We start from the raw sequence: 21,840 nt of genomic DNA, 5'->3' as shown, positions 1-21,840 counted from the left end.
AAAACTTGTGGGGTGACATCAAAAATGCTGTTTCTGAGGCAAAACCAAGAAATGCAGAGGAATTGTGGAATGTTGTCAAATCATCCTGGGCTGAAATACCTGTTCATAGGTGCCAGAAGTTGGTCGATTCCATGCAACACAGATGTGAAGCAGTTCTCAGAAACCGTGGTTATACAACTAAATATCAGTTTAGTGATTCACAGGAATGCTTAATCCTGAAGATTTTTCAGTTTATACAGTAAATATTTGAGTTTGTAAAGAAAAATGCAGACACTGCTATTTTTTTGAACAGCCCAATATTCATTTTTCTTCATTTTCTGTAAAGTAATTAAAAAATTGACACATTTTTCTTCATGTTTTGATTTAGGATATAATGTGCAGTGTTCCCAATGCATGGAAATAAAAACTATTATAAGGATTTTGAGCTTTACTCACATTTTTAAACGCACTGCTATTATTTTGAACACAACTGTACCTCTCTTCCCGGAAAAATCAGAGGGAAGCCCAATTCTAAGTCTGGCACGCATACCTATCCTGGAAAAGAGCGCATGCTACCCATCTGCAACACAAGTTTTCAGACCGCTGCCGTCGTCCCTCTCCCCTTCGGGCATAAGTTGGCTTGGTTGTCCTCCATGGACATTCCCCTCTGTCAGCATCTGTCTGCCACAAGCTTGCCCCAGATTCACTGGCCCCTACATCATCACCAGAATCATCACCCCCATCATGCCATTTGTCTCAGCAGTTCACTGAGATCACATTTCTCCCCATTCTGATGGTTGATGTGAACATTAACTGAAGCTCCTGACCCATATCGGAATCATTTTATGCGTTGCACTGCTGCCACATGATTGCCTGATTAGATAATTGCATGAATAAGTAGGTGTACAGGTGTAAAGAAAGGTGTAATAAAGTTCTTAGCGAGTGTATACTACCAAGGGAAATCAGACAGGTCCTACTTGCTGAAAGTGAGGACACTTGGGTAATTCAAACAATGGAGTACAAAGAAAAAGCAAGTGGGAATTTAACCGGGTTGAAATTTCAGGGGGATAACGACAGTATTGCAGAACATAAGTAAGTTTTGAAGAAGTTTAATTTATCAAATTAATTAATTAATTCATGAAAATGGCTGTAACAAAGACCTGGGGACTAATTGAAGGTTTTTGTCACATACAACATCAGCATGTTTGGCTTTGAAACGGAGATAAAAGGAGAGGCACCTCATACCCACAGTGAAATCTGGTGGTGGATCAGTGATGTTCAGTAATTCCAGAGGTTCAGGGGGACTGGTTAAGATCAATGCAAGATAATGACCCGAAGCATACCTCAAAATCGACACAGAAATGGTTCTGTAATGGCCATCTTAGGCCGAAAAACCTGTGGGCCGAACTGTAAACGACAGTTGTCAAGTGCAAACCGAATAATGTAAAGGATCTTGCAAAGATCTGCATACAGTAATAATCCAGAATCCCTCCAAATGTGTTCCTTAACCTTGTCAAGCATTACAGGAAAATACTCCATGCTGCAATCATTACCAGAGATGGATGCACCAAGTATGAAACCAGGGGTGGTAATAATTGAAGAATTCAGGCGCAAAAGCCGCTGAACGGCATGAAAAATTAGATACCGATATCAAGTGAAAGCCCTCAGTGTCTAGTATACAATAATCAAATACTAAATTACTTTTAAAAAACGCTAAATCCCACACTTAAGCCATTTCAAAACGTGGTTTAATTGTCAGAAACCTCTTATCGCCGGTTGCATTCTTTGGTGAAAGCCAAATGAGTTTGGTTATGTAGATTTTTTTTTTTTTAACTGCAATGTTCTATGGAAAGCCTTGCATTGTTCATCTCCAAGGTGCTGTGTATTTTGAAGGCTACTTAACAATTGCCTACTAGTGAGTTATAAAATGAACAAGAATGAGAGAGCAGTGTATGTCTGTACATTCACTGAGCACTATATTAGGAACATTTTTACTTTATTACACCTACTTAGTCATGTTTATCTAATCAGCCAATTGTGTTGCAGTTAATTTTCACATCAACCATAAGAATGGGGAAAAAATTAGATTTCAGTGACTTTGACCATGGAATGACTGTTGGTGGCTGATCTCCTGGGATTTTCATGCACACTAGTCTCTGGAGTTTGCAAAGATTATGTTTTTTTTAAATATATATTATATATATATTCTGCATTGCCTGTCAGGTGTGTCAATGATTCTGGTTCCCACTGTAAATCGTGACCACAACTCCATGTAAATCTTGCTCACAAAGTATAAATTGTTAAAATAAATAATGTATAAGTATAAATGCATGCCCAGCATCTGCATGTATCGCCGTGCAGAGACCTTTTTTGGGGCAGGTGCTCAAAATGAGTCAAAGGAACATGTTTTTTTACACCACTCAGTTATAGTAAAGGATATACTGTCCTCTCCAGAATTATTGGCACCTGTGATAAAAATAATCATTTTAAAAAGGTTTATAGTCAGAATTAAACACTTAAATTGCAATTGGCCATAATAAATTAAATGCAAAAATTAATGCTGAAAATAAAATAAAGTAATGGCAGAATTAGTATCCAAGGTTTGAAATTGTATATGCCATAATGTATAAGGACTGGTTGCTACACAGTGCTAAACATCTTCAGTTGTAGTAGTAATTTGTTGAACTACATTTGAAAAATAAAACGTGTGTTCACATTGTCTTAAACCAAAATGTTTTTTTGACATTTTCTAGAACCCATTGTTTTCTCCCTAACAATGTGTGTAAACTATTTTGACTCTTCAAATACAAAGATTCATGGATCGATTCATATTGTTAATGATATAAGTTTCCAAAATTCTCTCAGAATTCCTCAAAAAGGGAAATTATCGCAGAACGTTACAACTAGTCAGAGTGTTGGGGAACACATCCTGCATAAATAAGATGTTCCTCAAAACATTTCTTCTTCTTTATCTTAGCAACAACATTTAAGGACAACAGAATATAAATGTATCAACTGACTTTGAGGTACAGTAAATTAATAGACAGTAAATGTGAAAAAAGGATGGCATGTGTGTGGGGGGCTGGGGTTAAACAAAGATGGATGTGAAACAAATGAGAAATAGGGGTCAAGCAGAGTAACCTTCGGCCTTCCCTTTTGGAATGAGATGACACACTTGAGTGCCTTTTAAATTAATCACACTGGTGACATTTCCTCCGCAGAGCACCTTGCCCTTTTCTCTATGCTCCAGTGCCTTACAAATGAACAAAATCACTCTCCTACCTCATGCCCCAGGCACTGGCTTACCTGCTTACCTAACTTCATCTCAGCCCGCTTTTTAGATGTCCCATCTGGTAATTTTGTAGAATAATACATTGGTATGGCCAATTTTCAATTTACTGGGGCAGCCTGTGGCGTAGTGGTTAAGGTAAATGACTGGGACATGCAAGGTTGGTGGTTCTAATCCCAGTGTAGCCACCATAAGATCCGCACAGCCATTGGGCCCTTGAGCAAGGCCCTTAACCCTGCATTTTTCCAGGGGAGGATTGTAAAGTATTGTAAATACATTTTTAGTCAAAAGGTAGAAACAACCACACTTGTTATGCACAATGTCTGGCTGCATTCCATAGCATACTGGTGGTTGAATCATCTTTAGTGCCGTTGAATGGACCATAGGACATGGGATGTGCAATAAAAAATAAAAACTAATGCATGAAACATTCAGAGAGCTTGCAGAGAAACTAACAGCATATTACCAGGCATTCCACCCTTGCAAAATTATTTCCAGGAGGCCGACCAAGGACAGGGGAGGGGTTTGAGCGAGGGGGGGGGGGGTCTGCAAATAATGTGATTCCCTGCGACCTGGCATGGTTCCCGGCACATTGCTGATTTGCCCACTCAGGCAGCAGGTAACAAATTGTGGGAGACTTCCAGATAGCCTGGGAGAGGTGGAATGCCTGCATTTCAGAATCCAAAAAAAATTTTTTTTTACTCTAAACAATTTCACCCTCCCCTACCTCTCTGTCCCAAACTCCCAACTCCTTGCAGCAATCCTCAAACAACAAGTCGAGAAGATTCTAATAAATAAGTACAATAATCACAATAATACCATCTTGTATACTAATATATTCATTGAGGTCCATTAATTGAAGTTGTTGACAAATACCCAACACCCATTAACAAGTCAAACACATTCCATAATTTCACATGGAATTTATTATTCAAAAGTAGGCTGGCTCTTTATTTGTAGGCATACTGAATAAAAACAAAATATTTAGAATGTATGTAGATGCTCACCGTTATAAAATGAGGTCACATCACTGAAAATGCCCAACAGTGTTTTCACTGTCTTCCTATATTCACTCAGTCTAGAGATTCCTTGGAACTCCTCCAAAGGAAGTCCACTATTTAGATGTAGGCATTGCAAAAAAAGGTTGTAAAACATCAACCTTTTTTGGGATAAAATCTGTTATAACTAAGAAAATGAATTCCATAATGTCAGAATTGGGATTGATGGACACACAAAAAAGGGATTTTACAAATGTTTCTTCACCACATTCAACATATTCAAGAATTATTATACAGTAAGATATTTTTTAGCATACACTTTTATTGAACCCCGTGGGGTCATTTGTCCTCTGCATTTGACCCATCCTCGTTACCTAGGAGCAGTGGGCAGCCACAGTGCAGCGCCCAGGGAGCAATGTGGGGTTAAGGGCCTTGCTCAAGGGCCCAACGGCTGTGCGGCAAAGACAGACATAGGGTTGAAAGAACTGTCATATCAGTACTGGGGACTTTTCTGAATTACACTCACCCACAAGTAGATAACGATGTAAAAATGTTGACTATTTAAATCACTAAACCTACCAACACTCACAGAAGAACAAACAAGATGTTAATATCGGAAGTAACACCAGAAGAAGTTTACTCTGCTATTGCTAGACTTAAAGCTAATAAGTCCTGGCACAGACGGGCTCACATCAGTAGAAATGTCTGAAAGGTTTCCCAATAACGGTGTCTCTTAGCGCTTTACAAAAACTCTCTCAGGTATACCTTACAAAAGTTGTTTACTTCTTAAAGTGTGTTCCCCGAACTATCACTTAGACGGTTGCTTAAGGGATAGCTTCTACGTGTGATGTACTATCTATTTTGGACTATTTTGTCTAATTAGCTGACATGTTCAATAAAAGTGCACCAACAAGCAAAACGGACCAACATGATTTTTTTTTTACGTAAGATATGGCAGAAAAAAAAACTAATAAATAAGCGGTCCCACAGCTTCACAGCAAACGAAATTGAGATATTGTTAGACGTGGCGCTTAATAAAGAAACATTATTTTCCAGTTTTAGGACTACGGTGTCGAACAAGACCAAGAATGAAATCGTCAAGTTTATGAATGATTTAAAGGGCAATTGGGCAACATGTTCAATACAGTGCAACATGCAACCTTCGTAATTTACAATTTTATTATTTGCATGAAAACAGTGCAATTAATGTGGTTATTTTAGTAATATTATTAGCCAACTACAACTGTAGAATTATTAGTGTACATATTGCTTAACATATAGAGATGTAACTAAGAGCAACAGCTGATTTCACGGGCTTGTGGTCGTAACAGTGGTGGCCACAAGCGGAGTGAGCTGACAACATCGCTAAAGGTGGTGGTCCAGACCAACCTCACGAAAGTACGACGTACGGAAGGTATACTTAGCTAAGAACGTTTCGGGAAACACGCTGGAAACGTTAAGGTAGAATAGAATTATGCGAGATTTGAGCTAGCTCGATAGCTAGCTAAATTTGCTGGTGTCCACAACCTGAGCATCGTTGCGTTATCTAATGAGTGAAAACATCATAGCTGTCGACATCCAATGTAAAGTGAGCTACCAAAACACAGCAGTAAGCCGACTGTTGTGTTTCGGTAGCCACTTTACATTGGATGATTTATTGATGATGGCGATGGCTGCCATGAACGTAGAATGTCAAAATGATGGCTGATGGCGACTACTGACGTTGATGGCTGCAGCGGAGCCGTGCCATAACTCATATCGCTCAGGCTATCCAAGGTAGGTCCTGTGATATCAGTATGCTAATATTTTGCTGAGCATATAGAGATGGACCATGCCAAAAAAACATTTCAAAGTTCTATTTAGGCCTCCAGCAGTTCAAAATCGTGAAGTGCTGCTTGTGTTCCTCCTGTGACGTCACGCATCAAATAATTGATTTTTCAGTTTTCAGCATACAATTTGAAGACTAACTACAATTTCAGCTTTAATAAGAAAAACAATTCAAGCAAAAATAATTAGTCTAATCACTTCAGGGGATGTCATTATGTGCTTCTAAAAAAGCCTACTCTGGATCCCTCCATCATCCAGAACTACCGCCCGGTATCTCTTCTTCCTTTTCTTTCTAAAACCATAGAACGAGCCGCTTCTACTCAACTTTCTTCTTTCTTTTCTAACAACAACCTGCTAGACCCCCATCAGTCTGGCTTCAGATCGGGCCACTCGACAGAGACTGCACTACTCTCCGTCAGTGAATCACTCCATGCCGCACGAGCAGCCTCCCTCTCCTCTATCCTCATTCTTCTGTCCTCTCTGTCCTCCGCTGCCTTCGACACTGTAGATCACTCCATCCTCCTGTCCGCCCTGTCAGCAACGGGCATCTGTGGCACAGCCCTGGTCTGGATTGAGTCCTACCTCTCTGGTTGCTCCTTCCAGGTTGCCTGGGCTGGTACGGTATCGACACCTCGGCCCCTTGCCACAGGCTCAGTCCTAGGCCCGCTTCTTTTTTCGCTTTACACTCGTTCCCTTGGCCCTGTGATCACTGCACATAGGCTATCCTACCACTGCTATGCGGACGATACCCAACTCATCTCGTTCCCACCATCTGATACACAGGTTTCAGCCCGTATCTCTGCTTGCCTGAGTGACATCCAGAGCTGGATGGACAACCACCATCTAAAGCTCAACCCAGGTAAGACTGAAATGATATTCATCCCTGCCATTACCTCTCCCCATCTGGATCTCTCCATTTCCCTCAGGGATACCACACTTACGCCATCACCCAGTGCAAGGAACCTCGGTGTGGGGATGGACAGCAGACTGTCCCTCTCCGAGAACATTGCGGCGGTGACCCGGTCATGTAGGTTCTTCCTATACAACATACGGAGAATCCGCCCCTTTCTCACCCCCTACTCGACCCAGCTCCTGGTCCAAGCGATGGTTCTGTCCCGCCTGGACTACTGCAATTCCCTCTTGGATGGCCTCCCAGCGTCCGCCATCAGACCCCTCCAACTTATCCAGAATGCAGCAGCTCATCTGGGCTTCAACCTTCCCAAATACTCACGTCACCCCCCTGCTTACTTCCCTCCACTGGCTGCCTGTCATGGCTCACATCAAATTCAAAACATTGGTGCTCGCCTTCCAAGCAGTTAAGGGGTCTTCCCCAGCTTACCTCCAAAAAATCAGCAGACCCTACACCCCTGCCAGACCTCTTCATTCAGCCTCCACAGGCCGCTTGGCACCTCCTCCTCTCCGAACTTCCACCTCACGCTCACGACTACTGTCTGTTCTGGCTCCACGGTGGTGGAATAAACTCCCCGTTGAGGTCAGAACTGTAGAATCTCTCCCCACCTTCAAGCGCAAACTGAAGACGCACCTCTTCAAGCAGCACCTCTCCCCGTCCCTCCCTACCTCCCTGTGAACCTTAATTGTTGTCTTTCTGTGATTTACTTTTTTGTGTATCGGTATTTTTAGTTGGCTAGGTAAGCAGTGTTTGGCTAGTTAAGTTTGATCACTTTTGCTTTGTTGTTTGTTTATTTGTTTGTTTAAATAAAAATGTTTAAAAAAATGTAAATTAAAAATTAAAATAGGCCCTGGTCTTTATCTTTGTTGTACAGGTAGCAGTTGAAATTGTACTTCCCTCTAGGGTCTTTCAGCACACTTATCCCTGGTTTTGGGTATGCACTTTGTTGTACGTCGCTCTGGATAAGAGCGTCTGCCAAATGCCATTAATGTAATGTAATGTACCCTTTAAAATTACAATTGATTTTAATAAAAATGTGCAAAAATGTGGGTAGCAAAATGAAACATTACACTTGTTTTGGAACCCATAAAAACTACTACTAGAGCCATAAAAAATAAAAAAAACTATCTGATTAGCATACCAGCAAACAAAAAAGTGGATACCAATAACAGTTCTCATCTCTTTGTACTTTAGTTTCACCAAACGGTGATTCACAAATCCATAATCTTCACCATTTCCTGGATGAGACTACTGGGATATAGAGATGTCTTAGACAGAGAAACATCTCCTGTTTATTGTACAGCCAGTGTGTTACTCAGATGACAAAGCTTTCACTGACGCAAAGAGACAGAGTGGATCAGAGCTTGGCCAAAAGAATGGATACTCATCATGCTTTTGGTAGGTATGACTCATACTTTGCAGGTGAGACAGGAATATAATTTCACATTACTGTGTCAAATGAACCAGAGAAGACCAACAGAAAGACAATCAGATAGGGTCTCCTGAAAGAGTTACTCGGGAAGCTGTGTGACAAAATATTGACTGGCTAAAATCGGGTGTGACAGAGTCAACTACTTTCAGGTGCTCCTTATTTCTCTTCCATAGGTTAACTTAAGTATAGTACACTTAAATGTAAGCAATCCAGCCACTCTAAAAAGGAAATTGCAAAGGTGAAAAAGCCACACCGGTGAGTATTATTATTATTTTTATATTTTTTAAACGTAGGAAAGATTTCAGTTTTAATTTACTCATGTTGAGTTAGCTAGAGCATGATATTTTCAACTTTTAGGCCAAATTAAGAACTTTCTCTTTGAATTTGCTGCCAATGGCTGTAAAACAATAGATCAAGGGTATTAGGTTTGATTGTGTGAAACATCTCAAAGCACTACATAAATGCATTAAAAAGGAAAGCTAAAGGGATAGGAAAGCTAAAGAGGATAAAGGTGATAAATGATAAAAATGAAATGATAAAAACAAAGCAAATAAACTGGAGTAATAAAATAATTTGGCATACAGGAAAATAGTTTTAATGAAATACATTCCTAAAACGATGCGTTTTAAGTCCAGCCTTGAAATTGAGGAGCCCTCAGATGGTCTGGGAGAGCATTCCACAGTCAGGGAGTGGGTGAAGCACGATACCCCACTAAGTAGAGCTTAGTCCTGGGGGTGCAAAGTCGCAGGCTGTTGTTGGACCAGAGAGTTTAAATGTAGCTCCCAAGTCTGAAATGTAACTTGTAACTGAACTGAAATTTTGAAAACATTTCAAGGAGATCCAAACAAGTAAAAAATTTTTAGAAAATCTAATCACAGCATTCAGTTTTAAAACACCACATTCAATGAATGAAATTTGAAATACGATACAGATATACTACATTTAGATTCAGTCGTCTAATTTACACCATATTCTGTGCTGTTGTACCAATTTTTGGTTTTAACCTGTTTTCTGATCTTCTAGTTGTTTTTGTGCAGTCAATCAAACTGACCCAAGTGGGCATCTATAAATAAACAACAAAAATATCAATAAATTATTAACATGTGCCAGTATTTTCTTTTTAAATATACTTTATTTCATAAACTGACTTTTGATAATTTTTCAATATTAAAATTAAAATGATACAAGCAAATGTCACAATTACCATGGTGCTTGTTCTTATTCTATGTTATTCAATATTGAACTCCCCTGAAAATCCAGAAAATGTTACCAATATCAACATATCTTTTTCATTTTCAGAACTAACGAAAACTGCATGATGACCAGAAGGTTATAACATCACTGCATGTCATTCTATTCATTGCATGCAGAGCATGTTGAACTAGGAACCCTTCACTTGCAAGTTTCACTTTCCAAGTACAACTTCGTTTGCTGTCAGTTAACTAAACCAGGAAGTCATTGCAACTGCATGGGAAGCTACACCTTGGATTAAGGTGTCACGTAGAAAAGTTGTTCATTAACAAAAAGGGTCTTAAAAATGTTTTGCAGTTCTACAAAAAGGTAATGGTTGAGAGAAATGTGAGAAGAGGTTGTAAACCACCAAGACCCCGTTCAGTGCAGGAGCTTCACCATGTAGGGCCCCTCCAGCTCATAGCCCATCTTCCTGTAGTAATTCCTGGTTCCAACACCTAAACAGAAGCACAGCAATATTTTAGGATTTGTCTTGACAAAAAAAAAGAATCCTTAACAGGGACAGTACAAAACATTGCTTGGTTGGTAAGAAAGACAAACAAAAAAATAAATGTTTCGAAAAATCTGGGAATCAGGTCAACTCAAAACAAAAGATAACAAACCAGTCCAATACAGGCTTGTGGGGCGGTTATAGCACTACTGTCTGTGGGGTTAATCAACCCCAGTCCTATTCATTATAGAGCTTTAATGTGACTAAAATAATTACGTGACCCTGGAGGCCTGTTGTTGCTAAGACGACAGGGAACAATCAGGATAGAGGAAATGGTTCTGTTGGTCAGCTCCCCAATATAAAACACCAATTTTTCAACCTCAATTATTTCCGCAGTTTCAAAAAATCGCAATACCATTTCTCAATCGCCATGGGCTCACCAAATGCTGATAATGGTAGAGCTATGTTAAGTCATTGTTATGTTGTTGACATCTCGTGCATGAAATACTGTTTTCTGTGTAAACAGAGTGGCTTCAGACCCCTTCAGTTTTTGCATACTTTATTGGTAAATGGTAAGTGGTTGGCATTTATATAGCGCCTTTATCCAAAGCGCTGTACAATTGATGCTTCTCATTCACCCATTCATACACACACTCACACACCAACGACGATTGGCTGCCATGCAAGGCACCGACCAGCTCGACAGGAGTATTTAGGGCTTAGGTGTCTTGCTCAAGGACACTTCGACATAGCCCGGGCGGGGTATCGAACCGGCAACCCTCCGACTGCCAGATGACTGCTCTTACTGCCTGAGCCATGTCGCACACTTTATTGTGTTGTAGATTTTAATTTGGTAATTTTTGCCCTTAAATCTACACTCAATAACCCATCGTGACAAAAACATGTTTTTAGGAATCTTTGCTAATTTATTAAAACTCTAAAACTGAAATCTGTTATTTACATGCACATTCAGACCTTTTGCTGTGGCACTGCAAATTGTGGTCAGGAGCATCCTGTTTGCTTTAAATATCATTGAGATGTGTCTAGAATAGTCCACAGGTGGCAAATTGAATTGACTGGACAGAGTTTAGAAAGGTACACACCTGTGCATATAAGGTCCCACACTGCATGTCAAGCCATCCACATGAAAGATAACGGGACTAATTGGACAAGGCAACCTTCTTCCATTGCTCCAATGTCCAGTTCTCACGGTTGCATGCCCATTGTATGCGCTTTTCAACAGGGGACAGGGGATAGCATGGGCACTCTGCGGCAACGCAGCACCATACGCAGCAGCGCACTGTGACTTATTCCTCCATAACCATCATTAAAATGTTTGCAGACAGTTGTCCTACTGTCAGTTCAGGCCAGAGGGGATAGCCTTCGTTGCCCTTGTGCATCGATGATGTTGATGTTGTTGTACTCTTCAAGGGTTCAAGGGTTCTGAATTTCTGTATGTTTACACTTGGGACTCGGAACAGTACTGTCCTCTCACGTCCACGTTTGCTCTTGTGTTTGATTTGCACTTTGTTGTACGTTGCTCTGGATAAGAGCGTCTGCTAAATGCCACGTAATGTAATGTAATGTAATGTAACGATGAGACTTGGGTGCTCAACACCCTGTTGCCCGTTCATCGTTTGTCCCTGCTTGGACAACTGTTGGTTGGTACTCACCAATGCTGACGGAAGCATCCTACAAGTCTTGCCATTTTGGAGATGCTTAGACCCAGTCGTCTGGCCATAACAATTTGGCCCTAGTCAAAGTCACTCAGGTCTTTACACCTGCCCATTTTTCCCAAATCCAACACATTGAGAATAACCAGAGCCAACTGTTTGCATACCATCTATGTTGACACTATAAACCAAACAGGACTTGAGTGCAGTCCTTATGTGGTTACAGAGTGAACAGATTATCCAACTCAGTCGCCAGAGCAGAGGAAGCACTCCCAGACATCTTCCCCTAAGAAACCTCTGAGCCTCTGACATATTGACGTTTAATCTGGAACCTTTCTCAAAACTTAATATGAAGGAAGAATAAACAAAATAATTACATTTGGAGTGAAACTTTCAGGCAGCCATCTAGCTCTCGGGTCAGTCCGTAGACTAGCAAGTTCTCCGAATCGATCGGTTTCACTTTTAGATAACATTCCATTCCATTATTTCGCATTTGGCAGACACTCTTATCCAGAGCGACGTACAGTTGATTAGACTAAGCAGGAGACAATCCTACCCTGGAGCAATGCAGGGTTACGGGCCTTGCTCAAGGGCTGTGCGGATCTTATTGTGGCTACACCGGGGATCCGTGTTTTAAACCGGTTTGTTGCCACACAGCAAATGAAAAAAGAAATCAATATCATTTTAATACAAGCATGAAGGCTTTGAAAGCCGCAAAAGAGGAGTCAAGCTCACCTGAAATTACTGCAAGCTTCCCAGAGCCATGTTCCTCTCGGGCAATCCGCTCTGCCTCTTCCATCAGCATCATCCCAAAGCCCTGTGAATGTTGAAGAGGAGGGGTTTGCTGACCATACTTACAACTTTACTTCAGCCAAAATATGTTTGTGTGATTAACAGCATAGTGAAGTGACGTGGTGAGCTCTAAAAGACAGAACATTTTTATCCCTGGATACTGAAGCAGACAAGTGAATAACCATAAATCATCACGCATCATCAAAAGACAAGCCTGTGTGTACCTGGTGCTGGAACTTGCTGGGGTCACGGCTGCTGACAGGCACCACGCTGCCGTAGACGTGCAGTTCGCGCACAATGGAAACCCCAGCCTTCAGCTCAGGGCGGAACGACTGAGGGGAGCAGCGACGCAGACGCAGTAGGCCGATCAGGATGTCCTGCTCCGGGTCCTCGTATGACAGGAAGGTCTCCCAGCCCTCGTTTGCTACATAGTCTCGGCGCACAAGCTCAACCTGTGGCAATTACAGACATACGCACAGCGCGCACACGCGCACACACACATATATAAGAAAACCACTGCATCTAGACAAATCTCATAACTAGTCCATTACTGCATTCAAAAGGTTTAAGAAGAACAGTAGTGCCCCAGAAATACCAGATGCCCGTCTTGGTTAATTCCATTCCCGGGAAAATCTTCCACCCCTGCCACCATCCCTGTGTACTGAAGTAGACAAGATGGCTTTCAGTACCTGGTACGGCCGCACTTTGTGATGGATCTCCTGGATCCCCACCTCTCTGGTTCTGACATCACGACACTGGAAAATAATTAATGGTGGAACAATAGCTGGGACAAGCGGTGCTAAAAAGTGTCAAAAAAGCGTCGCCACCCACTGCAGTAATGACAGTGATTGGGCAGTCCAGTGGGCCTCATTACATTAGTCATTAAGCACACACACTTATCCACATAAAAAATTGAGTGCCTAAGCATTCTCATGAAGGATACACTTTACCATACTTGCAATAGTTAATTTGTTTGATATCATTTCAACGTGGCAGCTATCCATTTAGTCATTTCAACAAGGCAGACCTAGGTAGCTAAATAGGTAGGTATAAACAAGCTTGCTCAATGATGGAGCGAATGAGAAAAACTGACACCAGGGTGGCACCAGTGTCACATTTTGAAAAATAACCACTGGTATTTAATAAGCACAATAATTTGGGCATTGAAGGAAATAAACGGCATGGTGAGTTTTGACAGGAAATCTCAAATGATGCGTCATCACATTATCGCTAACAATTACTAACAATCATCTTGTTCAAAATATTCAGACTGGAGGGATGACACCAACTCAGTCCCATTTCTAAATACTGGAAAGATGGAGTACATGGGGTTGAGAGTAATCATATTATAATTGTGTAGTGGATGTAGTTGAGAGTGGGTCTAACCTCTGTGCCCAAGTCCTTCATACGTGCGAGGGCCAGCTCTCTCAGGTTCCCATGCTCCACACCAGAGCTCACTAGAGGCATGGGGATGTCCCTGTGGAGAGGGGTTATATGCTGTTATATGACTTTCCATGAACCATAGCCAATGATAGACTTTGAAAACCTGAATAATTGCTATAGTGCCGGCTAATGGCTGACTGATTCCTACAAAGTCATGATGATCGGCCATTTGTAAGTCAAATGGCTGCAGATATCGGACTGGCTGATGGCAGCCATGTTTTTTCTATATAGATTTCCTTCTTTTGATATTCAGGTGGGACCTGTCAAAGGGATGGTGTCTACATAATTCCACACCAATTGTTCAATCGGTTCAAGAGATATAGGCATTTTGACATTTTTGCTTGTTATAGCACGACCTATTGGCCAAGAGATGCCACATCTTGCGTGCATCCACAGAATCAGAGCCTGTATATATATACCAAATTTCATGAAGATTGGATAAAGCCTTTCAAGCTGTTTTTGTCAAATTGGCTGTGCCCACAACACTTGATTGACGCCTGGCAGCCATATTGTTGAGAAATGTCCATTTTTTTTTTTTTTTTTGATAATTCGTTTTTTCCAACTCCCCTGATTCTTTCAAGTGAAGATGGGCCAAAAGACTAGTTCGAGAAAGTAGGTTTTTCCAAAAATTCAAAATGGCAGAAAATGTAAATGTCTGGCAATGTTGCTTCTTGAGGCAATGTTGTTCAGCTGGAGGACCTACAGCAAATTATCTACAGTATGTCATTTTCCATTGATCACAGCTAATGATGAACTCTTTGAAAACCTGGATAATTGCTACAGCGCCCCCTAATGGTCAACTGATTCAAAATATTACACATTAGCAGCTAGTATAGAGGTCAATATACATTACATTACATTAATGGCATTTGGCAGACGCTCTTATCCAGAGCGACGTACAACAAAGTGCATACCCATAACCAGGGATAAGTGCGCTGAAAGACCCTAGAGGGAAGTACAATTTCAACTGCTACCTGTACAACAAAGATAAGGACCAGGGCCTATTTTAATTTTTAATTTAGATTTTTTAAAACATTTTTATTTAAACAAACAAATAAACAAACAACAACAAAGCAAAAGTAACCAAACTTAACTAGCCAAACACTGCTTACCTAGCCAACTAAAAATACCGATACACAAAAAAGTAAATCACAGAAAGACAACAATTAAGGTTCACAGGGTAGGTAGGGAGGGACGTGGAGAGGTGCTGCTTGAAGAAGTGCGTCTTCAGTTTGCGCTTGAAGGTGGGGAGAGATTCTACAGTTCTGACCTCAACGGGGAGTTTATTCCACCACCGTGGAGCCAGAACAGACAGTAGTCGTGAGCGTGAGGTGGAAGTTCGGAGAGGGGGAGGTGCCAAGCGGCCTGTGGAGGCTGAACGAAGAGGTCTGGCAGGGGTGTAGGGTCTGCTGATGAGTGGAGGGAAGTAAGCAGGGGGGTGATGAAGTTCCTACTAATTAGTATGGACGCAATGTTTCTGTCACCAACTGCTGTTGTTTTCCCTGGTCGACCTATACACCAGTGGTTTCTTTTTCAGGACATTCCAATTTGTTGTACAAGCTATCCCTAATGCTTGTGCAATGGCTCATTTTCCCCTCTTTTCTAAGCTTCAAAATGGCTTGCTTTTCTCAAAAAGACAGTTCTCGCCTTCATGCTGGTTTATCCTTTCTAACAAAAGTGCAGTCTTCACAGGCAAAACCCAAGGCTAAAACCATAGTCGACATTCAGAAGTATTTATTGTTTAACCACTCAATCTAAAATGACACATCTGGGCAACAAGAAACACCTGTCAGTCACGTACCAATACTTTTTCCCACCTAATAATTGGGTGGTCTGTTACAAAAGGTGATATGTCCCAAGTTGTTTAATAAATCCAGATAATACGATGAAATGAAAGTTGAAATTCGGATCCGTCATGTCATGTACATCTTTTGACCTCAAACTCAATGTGCAGTGTATAGCAAAAACAAAAAAAAATACCTTGCCTAATACTTTTGGAGGGGACTCTGTACAAATGGCAAGAGAAAGGAAGAAAATTATTCCAGTTGGGGCCTGAGTGTTGGTTCCTAGTTCCAAGACCTGCTCTTGGCACTCACCTCTGCACACGGTACACACGTGTCCACGGTGGCACCAGAGCCAGGATGCGGGCCACCAGGTCCACCAGAGTACTGGGGGAGTAGCTCTTGTAGCGGCCAGTCTTCCACAGCTCGTACAGTCCCGTACCACGGATCACCAGAGTAGGGTACAACTTCAGCCCATCCGGCCTAAACGCAGGGTTCTCAAAAAACTCCTGAGGAACGGAAGGCAGGGAGGTGGAGCCATTTAAACAGGAAGGAACAGCTTTCTCACAGTTCTGAATTGTGAAGCCCCCATCCCTCCCTTATTTTCCACTGTTCGAGCATGGTTCATGTGAACATTAACTGAAGCTCCTGACCCATATTTACATGATTGTATGGACTGCACTGCTGTCACACAATTGGCTGATTAGATAATGGCATTAATAAGAATGGCACTGTGTTGGACTGGCGACCTGTCCAGGGTGTATTCCTGCCTTTCGCCCAATGTATGCTGGGATAGGCTCCAGCCCCCCTGCCACCCTGTTCAGGATAAGCGGGTTAAGATGATGGATGGATGAATGCTGGATTGATGAGTAGGCATAATAAAGAAAAAATATTCCTAATAAAGTGCTTGGTGAGTGTATAACTGATCATTATGATGAATTTATAACAGTTGAAAAAAGTATTATATTCAACATATATTATATTATATGCAAACAAGTTTGTTTCCACTTCAGTTTAGTTCCAAGTCTTTCTTACAGTAGTGTATGGTTATTTGCAATTGCGATCTTATTTTTCTTTTTAATTAAGTTGTAAGACAGACGCTTGGATTTGTTCATGTTAGTGAGCTAGTCAGCATACCCTGAACTGTCTTAGTCTGTAACCCACTGAAATAGTACATTCTCAATGACATGGCCATCATCCCAGCGGGGGAACAGGAGGTTTTGTATGTTTAAATGAATGACACTTCACTATTCAGTGAACATTTTTGTGGTGAAATATAAAAGCTAGGTGTTCAGGTGAAAATCTGGCTGTATTCGGTTGAAAAGTGAAAGGTTACTAGCCGACTAGGATGTCATATCTTCTGAAAACGCATTTCACAAGTAACAATGGCTAATGTAATAAAACAGTTAATGAAATAAACAATTATTTCTAATAACTTTAATGTAATAACTGCCACTTAATGTAATGTGCATGTGTTTGTGTCCCACAGGGCTAGGTGAGTGTGTGTGTGTGTGTGTGTGTGTCATTGACAGGGTGTTGTGATCTGTCTAGTGCAGTTCTGCAGTAGTTAGAGGGAGGGGGAAGGCTACTGCCCACCTGTTTGCAACCCTCTTGCTTACAGCTCGCTGCCGCTGGCTAGCCCCTGTGGCGAACAGGGGAGCAGCCTAGTGTGTAAGCCTTCCCTTGCCAGTACACAGCCTCTCCTTCACCAAGACTCCTGCCAGGCCTCCTCGTGGCCACACACGGTAACTGGGTGCCTTGCAGCCCCAGGCAAACTTGGCAGGGGATCTCGGAGCTGCAGTGGTCCCCAGAGGTGTGATGTGAAGGCCCGAAGTTGTGGACATGCCCTGGCGTCCACCAACCACTGTCCCGCTGCCTTGTGGGTAAGTCCAGAAAGACAAAGGCTCGGGGAGCACACCCTGAGAGAAAAGCTGGTGCTGGCAGGCGCAACATAGGCGGTCCTCTCACAGACTGGAGCCCCGGCAGCCTCCTGCAGCTGTGAGGAGTTGCCGGTCATCATGGATTATTTCCTTGCCATCAAAAACAGCAATCTCCATCTAGACACCAAAGTTGCAGTTTACAAGGCAATTTGCATTTCCACTCTCCTATACGGCTGTGAGACATAGACCATCTATACCTGCCATCTAAAGATGCTGGAGTCATTCCACACAAAGTGCCTCCAACGCATCTTAAAAGTGACCTGGCAGGATTGTGTTCCGCAATCTGTGATCCTTCAGAGAACCAGCTGGTCCTCCTGGCGTGGACTCTGTCAACAAGGAGTACAGCCGGCTGAGGAGCACAGAATTGAACATCGTCTGGCAAGAAGCCAGAGAAGAAAGGCATCCATGTTTGCACCTGTCCTAGGGCCAGGTGTGTGCGTGTCTCTCATCGGGCCAGGTGTGTGTGTGTGTGTGTGTGTGTGCCTCATAGGGCCAGGTGTGTGTGTGCCTGTCTCATAGGGCCAGGTTTGTGTGTGTGTGTGTGTGTGTGTGTGTCTCATAGGGCCAGGTGTGCGTGTGTGTCATAGGTTGCCCTGAAATTGATCTAGGATCAGATCTCTAACTGTATTATTGGCTACAATAAATTTGAAACTGGGGCTCGTTTCATAAAAGCGATTTGCAAGGATTTTCACTCGAAGATCGCAGTATCTTCTGAAAACGCATTTCACATGTAACAACGGTTAATGTAATAAAACGGTTAATGAAATAAAAAGTTATAGTAATAACTTTGTCCTCTTTAAATTAATAACTGCCGCTTAATGTAATGTGTGTGTGTGTGGGTACTCACTGCCAAATGACATAAGTACATAGTGTATATCTGAGCTAATGGTAGCAGCCATGAAAATCAATGTTCAGACAACTGTACAATAAGAACATCACAGCAGAGAAAATTTGCACGTTTTGTAGAATTTGTGATTTGATTGATTTCACTTTTAAATTGCATTTGTTTCTATTGTAAGTATGTGTAGTTTTATTTAAATGTATTTCCTGTCATATTGTACGGCTTTTACTGATTTTTATTAACAGCGAACTCTTGAAAATGAGACAATGAGCCTCCTACCTGTGTAAATACAGAATAAATAGAAATAATCAGAACTGTATTGCTAGTCACCATAGTAATTGTCCCCCCCCCCAAATTTTGTAAAGTAAAGTGTTTTAGGATTTAGCAGTGCAACCCACATTAATATTTTGTGTGGGCTCACATAGACATGACACATATACTCTCAATCAGTTATGAAATAAATGTACCCAGAACTGCACTAGCACTTTTATTTTGAAGATGGAGTGCTTCCTGTCTGTGAATTTCCTGTCTTTTTCGGCTTTTGCCCACCATTATGACATTATCTCTCACTTTAAACTTAGTTTTTGTGTTGAATTTCCAGACCTTTTTTACCGGAAGGTAATGTAATCATATCTATATAAACAGTGGTTGCCCTGACCGATGATATCTTGCATTATCAGAAAGTAAACCATTTCAAAATATTTTACAATATTCCACTTGCGTTCTGAATAAACTCCGCTAATTTTGCCACAGCAGCAAGAGCTTCAGTGAAGTAGCCAACAAGCCTTGACCCTCTTGAACGATATTTTCCGCCTTTTCCAGACCGAGTCAAAAATGAAATAGTTGAAGTGACGGTAATTGTCCAGAAGCATTGCGATGGCTGATTTTGCAAAACTTTCAGCTACCGTTTGGCTTGTGCCATTGCAAGCGGAAGTTTGTTTTAAACCAACTAGTTAGCTAGGTCACGAAGCAAGCGCAAAAAGAGGAGATCACAACAGCACATGCTAGATGCCGAAAGCTGATCAGCTTAGAAATACATTCAGATATTTCCACAGGGTCAGTCTACGTGTATGTGTGTGTGGCAGAAATTTTTTCCACAGGGTCAGTCACAGTTGCTGTAGCTTCTCAAATCAGCACCTTTTAATATGACAAAGTTATCCTCAAAATATCTGCTTGTTGGGAATGCAAGATAAAGTGACCACTGATAAAAAGTAAATAGTGTGCTACATACAATCAGCCGCAACATTAAACGCACCTGCTTAAACCAGTTTTTTCATGATTACAAAAATGCTTTAAACTGTATAAACTTGATAAACAGTTAATATTCATTACATGATGTGTACTTATACAAGCAGATAATCATAAGTGTGCATTAGTGTTCTCCAGTGGGTTGGTAGCATTTTCTTCTGGATTAGTTAAGTATCATTTGTTTGTGCTGTTTCTAAATAAGTTTAGTTGTCACTATAGTGTTGTTCTGCTGTTTATTTGTTTGTTTGTCAGTACAAGTGGTGTTTATTTAGATTACAGTGAAACTGGGTTGTGTGTTTATTTCTCTCAGGTGAGCTAGGCTATTGAGTTAGGCTATTGTTTTCACTGGCTGGCAGGCCACAGCTTTTGTGGTAGGAGGAACCAATAGTTTGTACCCTGTTCAGGGTATAATTACTGGCACAGCTGAACTCACTTCAGTGTGCATTAGTGTTCTCCAATGGGTTGGTAGCATTTTCTGTGATTCAGCGTCAGCTAGTTATTTAAGCAGTTGTGTAGTGCACCAGCGGCAGCTGGGTGCGGCAGCCCCGTCTACTTGCCTCGACGTACAAAGTCGCAGGCGTACAAAGTCGCAGGCGTCTATCTACGGGTGTCTGAGAGCCGGGTGTCCTCTCTCCTCTGCCCAGGTCCCAGTCAGGTAGAAGGTTCGCTTCCCGCCAACATGGCCGGAATATCTCGAACCTCATCTTCCCTCCCAGATCCATTGGTGTTGATCTCTGTGTGGCTGGTGGCCTCTGGAACTGCCAGTCCACCGTCCAGAAAGCAGACTTCATATCAGCCTATGCCTCCCACCTCAGCCTGGACTTTCTTGCCTTAACTGAAACGTGGCTCTCACCAGAGAACAACGCCACCCCGGCTGCCCTTTCCTCTGCCTTCTCTTTTTCCCACACACCCAGATCCTCTGGCAGAGGAGGTGGCACAGGTCTCCTAATCTCATCCTCATGGAGATCTAGTGTCTTCTCCTCATCCTTCTCCTTCTCCTCTTTTGAATTTCATGCGGTTTCTGTTACTTTCCCGTGCAAACTCTTTATTATTGTTGTTTATCGCCCCCCGGGTCCTCTGGGGAGCTTCTTGGATGAGATGGACATCCTCATTGGCACTCCCCTGATTCTCCTGGGTGACTTCAACCTCAACTCATAGTCCACCCAGTCTACCTTTCTCTCCCTCCTTTCTTCTTTTGACCTTACACTCACACTTTCCCCTCCCACCCACAAAGCAGGCAACCTTCTTGATCTCATCTTCACAAGGAGCTGCACAACAACCAACCTCTCTGTAACACCACTCCATATATCTGACCACTCCTCCATCTCTTTTTCTCTTCCACTCTCCTCTAACACCCATCCATCGCTCCCACCATCCACTGTCACCTGTCGGCGGAATCTACACCACCTGTCTACCTCTCATCTACAATCCTCTCCTCTCTACCATCCGCAGAGTCTTTCTCTCGACTGTCTCCCAACGATGCTGCTACAACCCTCATGTCCTCCCTCTCATCTTCCTTTGACTCTCCGTCCCCTCACCACCAAACAAGCTTGCCTCGCCCCCCCCCCAGTCCTTGGCTTTCTGATGCACTACAAGCTGTCTGAACCAAACTGCGGGCAGCGGAGAGAAAATGGAAAAGGTCCTGTCTCCCCAGTGATATGGCTTCCTTCCATGCCCTCCCATCATCTTTCCATTCCTCTGTCTCTCTAGCTAAATCTTCCTTCTTTCATTCAAAAATTAACACGGCCACCTCTAATCCCCACAAAATGTTTTCAACCTTCTCCTCTCTTCTGCCCCTCCCCCCCCCCCCCCACCTCCCTCATCACTCACACCTGATGACTGTCTCCTTCTTTGAAAAGAAGGTTGATGCCATTCGCAATTCCCGCCTGGATTACTGCAACTCCCTCCTAGCCGGTCTCCCAGCTTGTGCCATCAAGCCCCTCCAGCTGGTCCAGAATGCTGCAGCCCGCCTGATCAGCAGACAGCCCAAGTCGGCTCATGTCACC

The 21,840-nt window shown here is 42.3% G+C and overlaps 1 protein-coding gene across 2 annotated transcripts in view; it reads right to left on the bottom strand.

The window, feature by feature from the left end:
• Positions 1-9,007: 9,007 nt before the first annotated feature.
• The window catches only part of elp3 (elongator acetyltransferase complex subunit 3), a 47,765-nt gene continuing 34,932 nt past the window's right edge, over positions 9,008-21,840 (bottom strand). Inside the window, exons 10-16 of one of the 2 annotated variants that reach the window (XM_061241817.1) lie at positions 20,392-20,592; positions 16,121-16,314; positions 13,968-14,058; positions 13,271-13,336; positions 12,806-13,033; positions 12,525-12,606; positions 9,008-10,123 (exon numbers count right to left, since the gene is read on the bottom strand). In XM_061241817.1, the coding sequence (XP_061097801.1) occupies positions 10,047-10,123; positions 12,525-12,606; positions 12,806-13,033; positions 13,271-13,336; positions 13,968-14,058; positions 16,121-16,314; positions 20,392-20,592 (939 nt within the window). In that variant the 3' untranslated portion in view covers positions 9,008-10,046. The remainder of the gene's footprint in view (positions 10,124-12,524; positions 12,607-12,805; positions 13,034-13,270; positions 13,337-13,967; positions 14,059-16,120; positions 16,315-20,391; positions 20,593-21,840) is intronic. The other variant, XM_061241818.1, reaches the window with a different exon arrangement.

The sequence above is a fragment of the Conger conger genome, chromosome 5, assembly GCF_963514075.1.
Source record: "Conger conger chromosome 5, fConCon1.1, whole genome shotgun sequence".
NCBI lineage: Eukaryota > Metazoa > Chordata > Actinopteri > Anguilliformes > Congridae > Conger > Conger conger.
The sequence above is the reverse complement of the archived record's forward strand: the minus strand, read 5'-3'. Positions and strand labels throughout refer to the sequence as shown.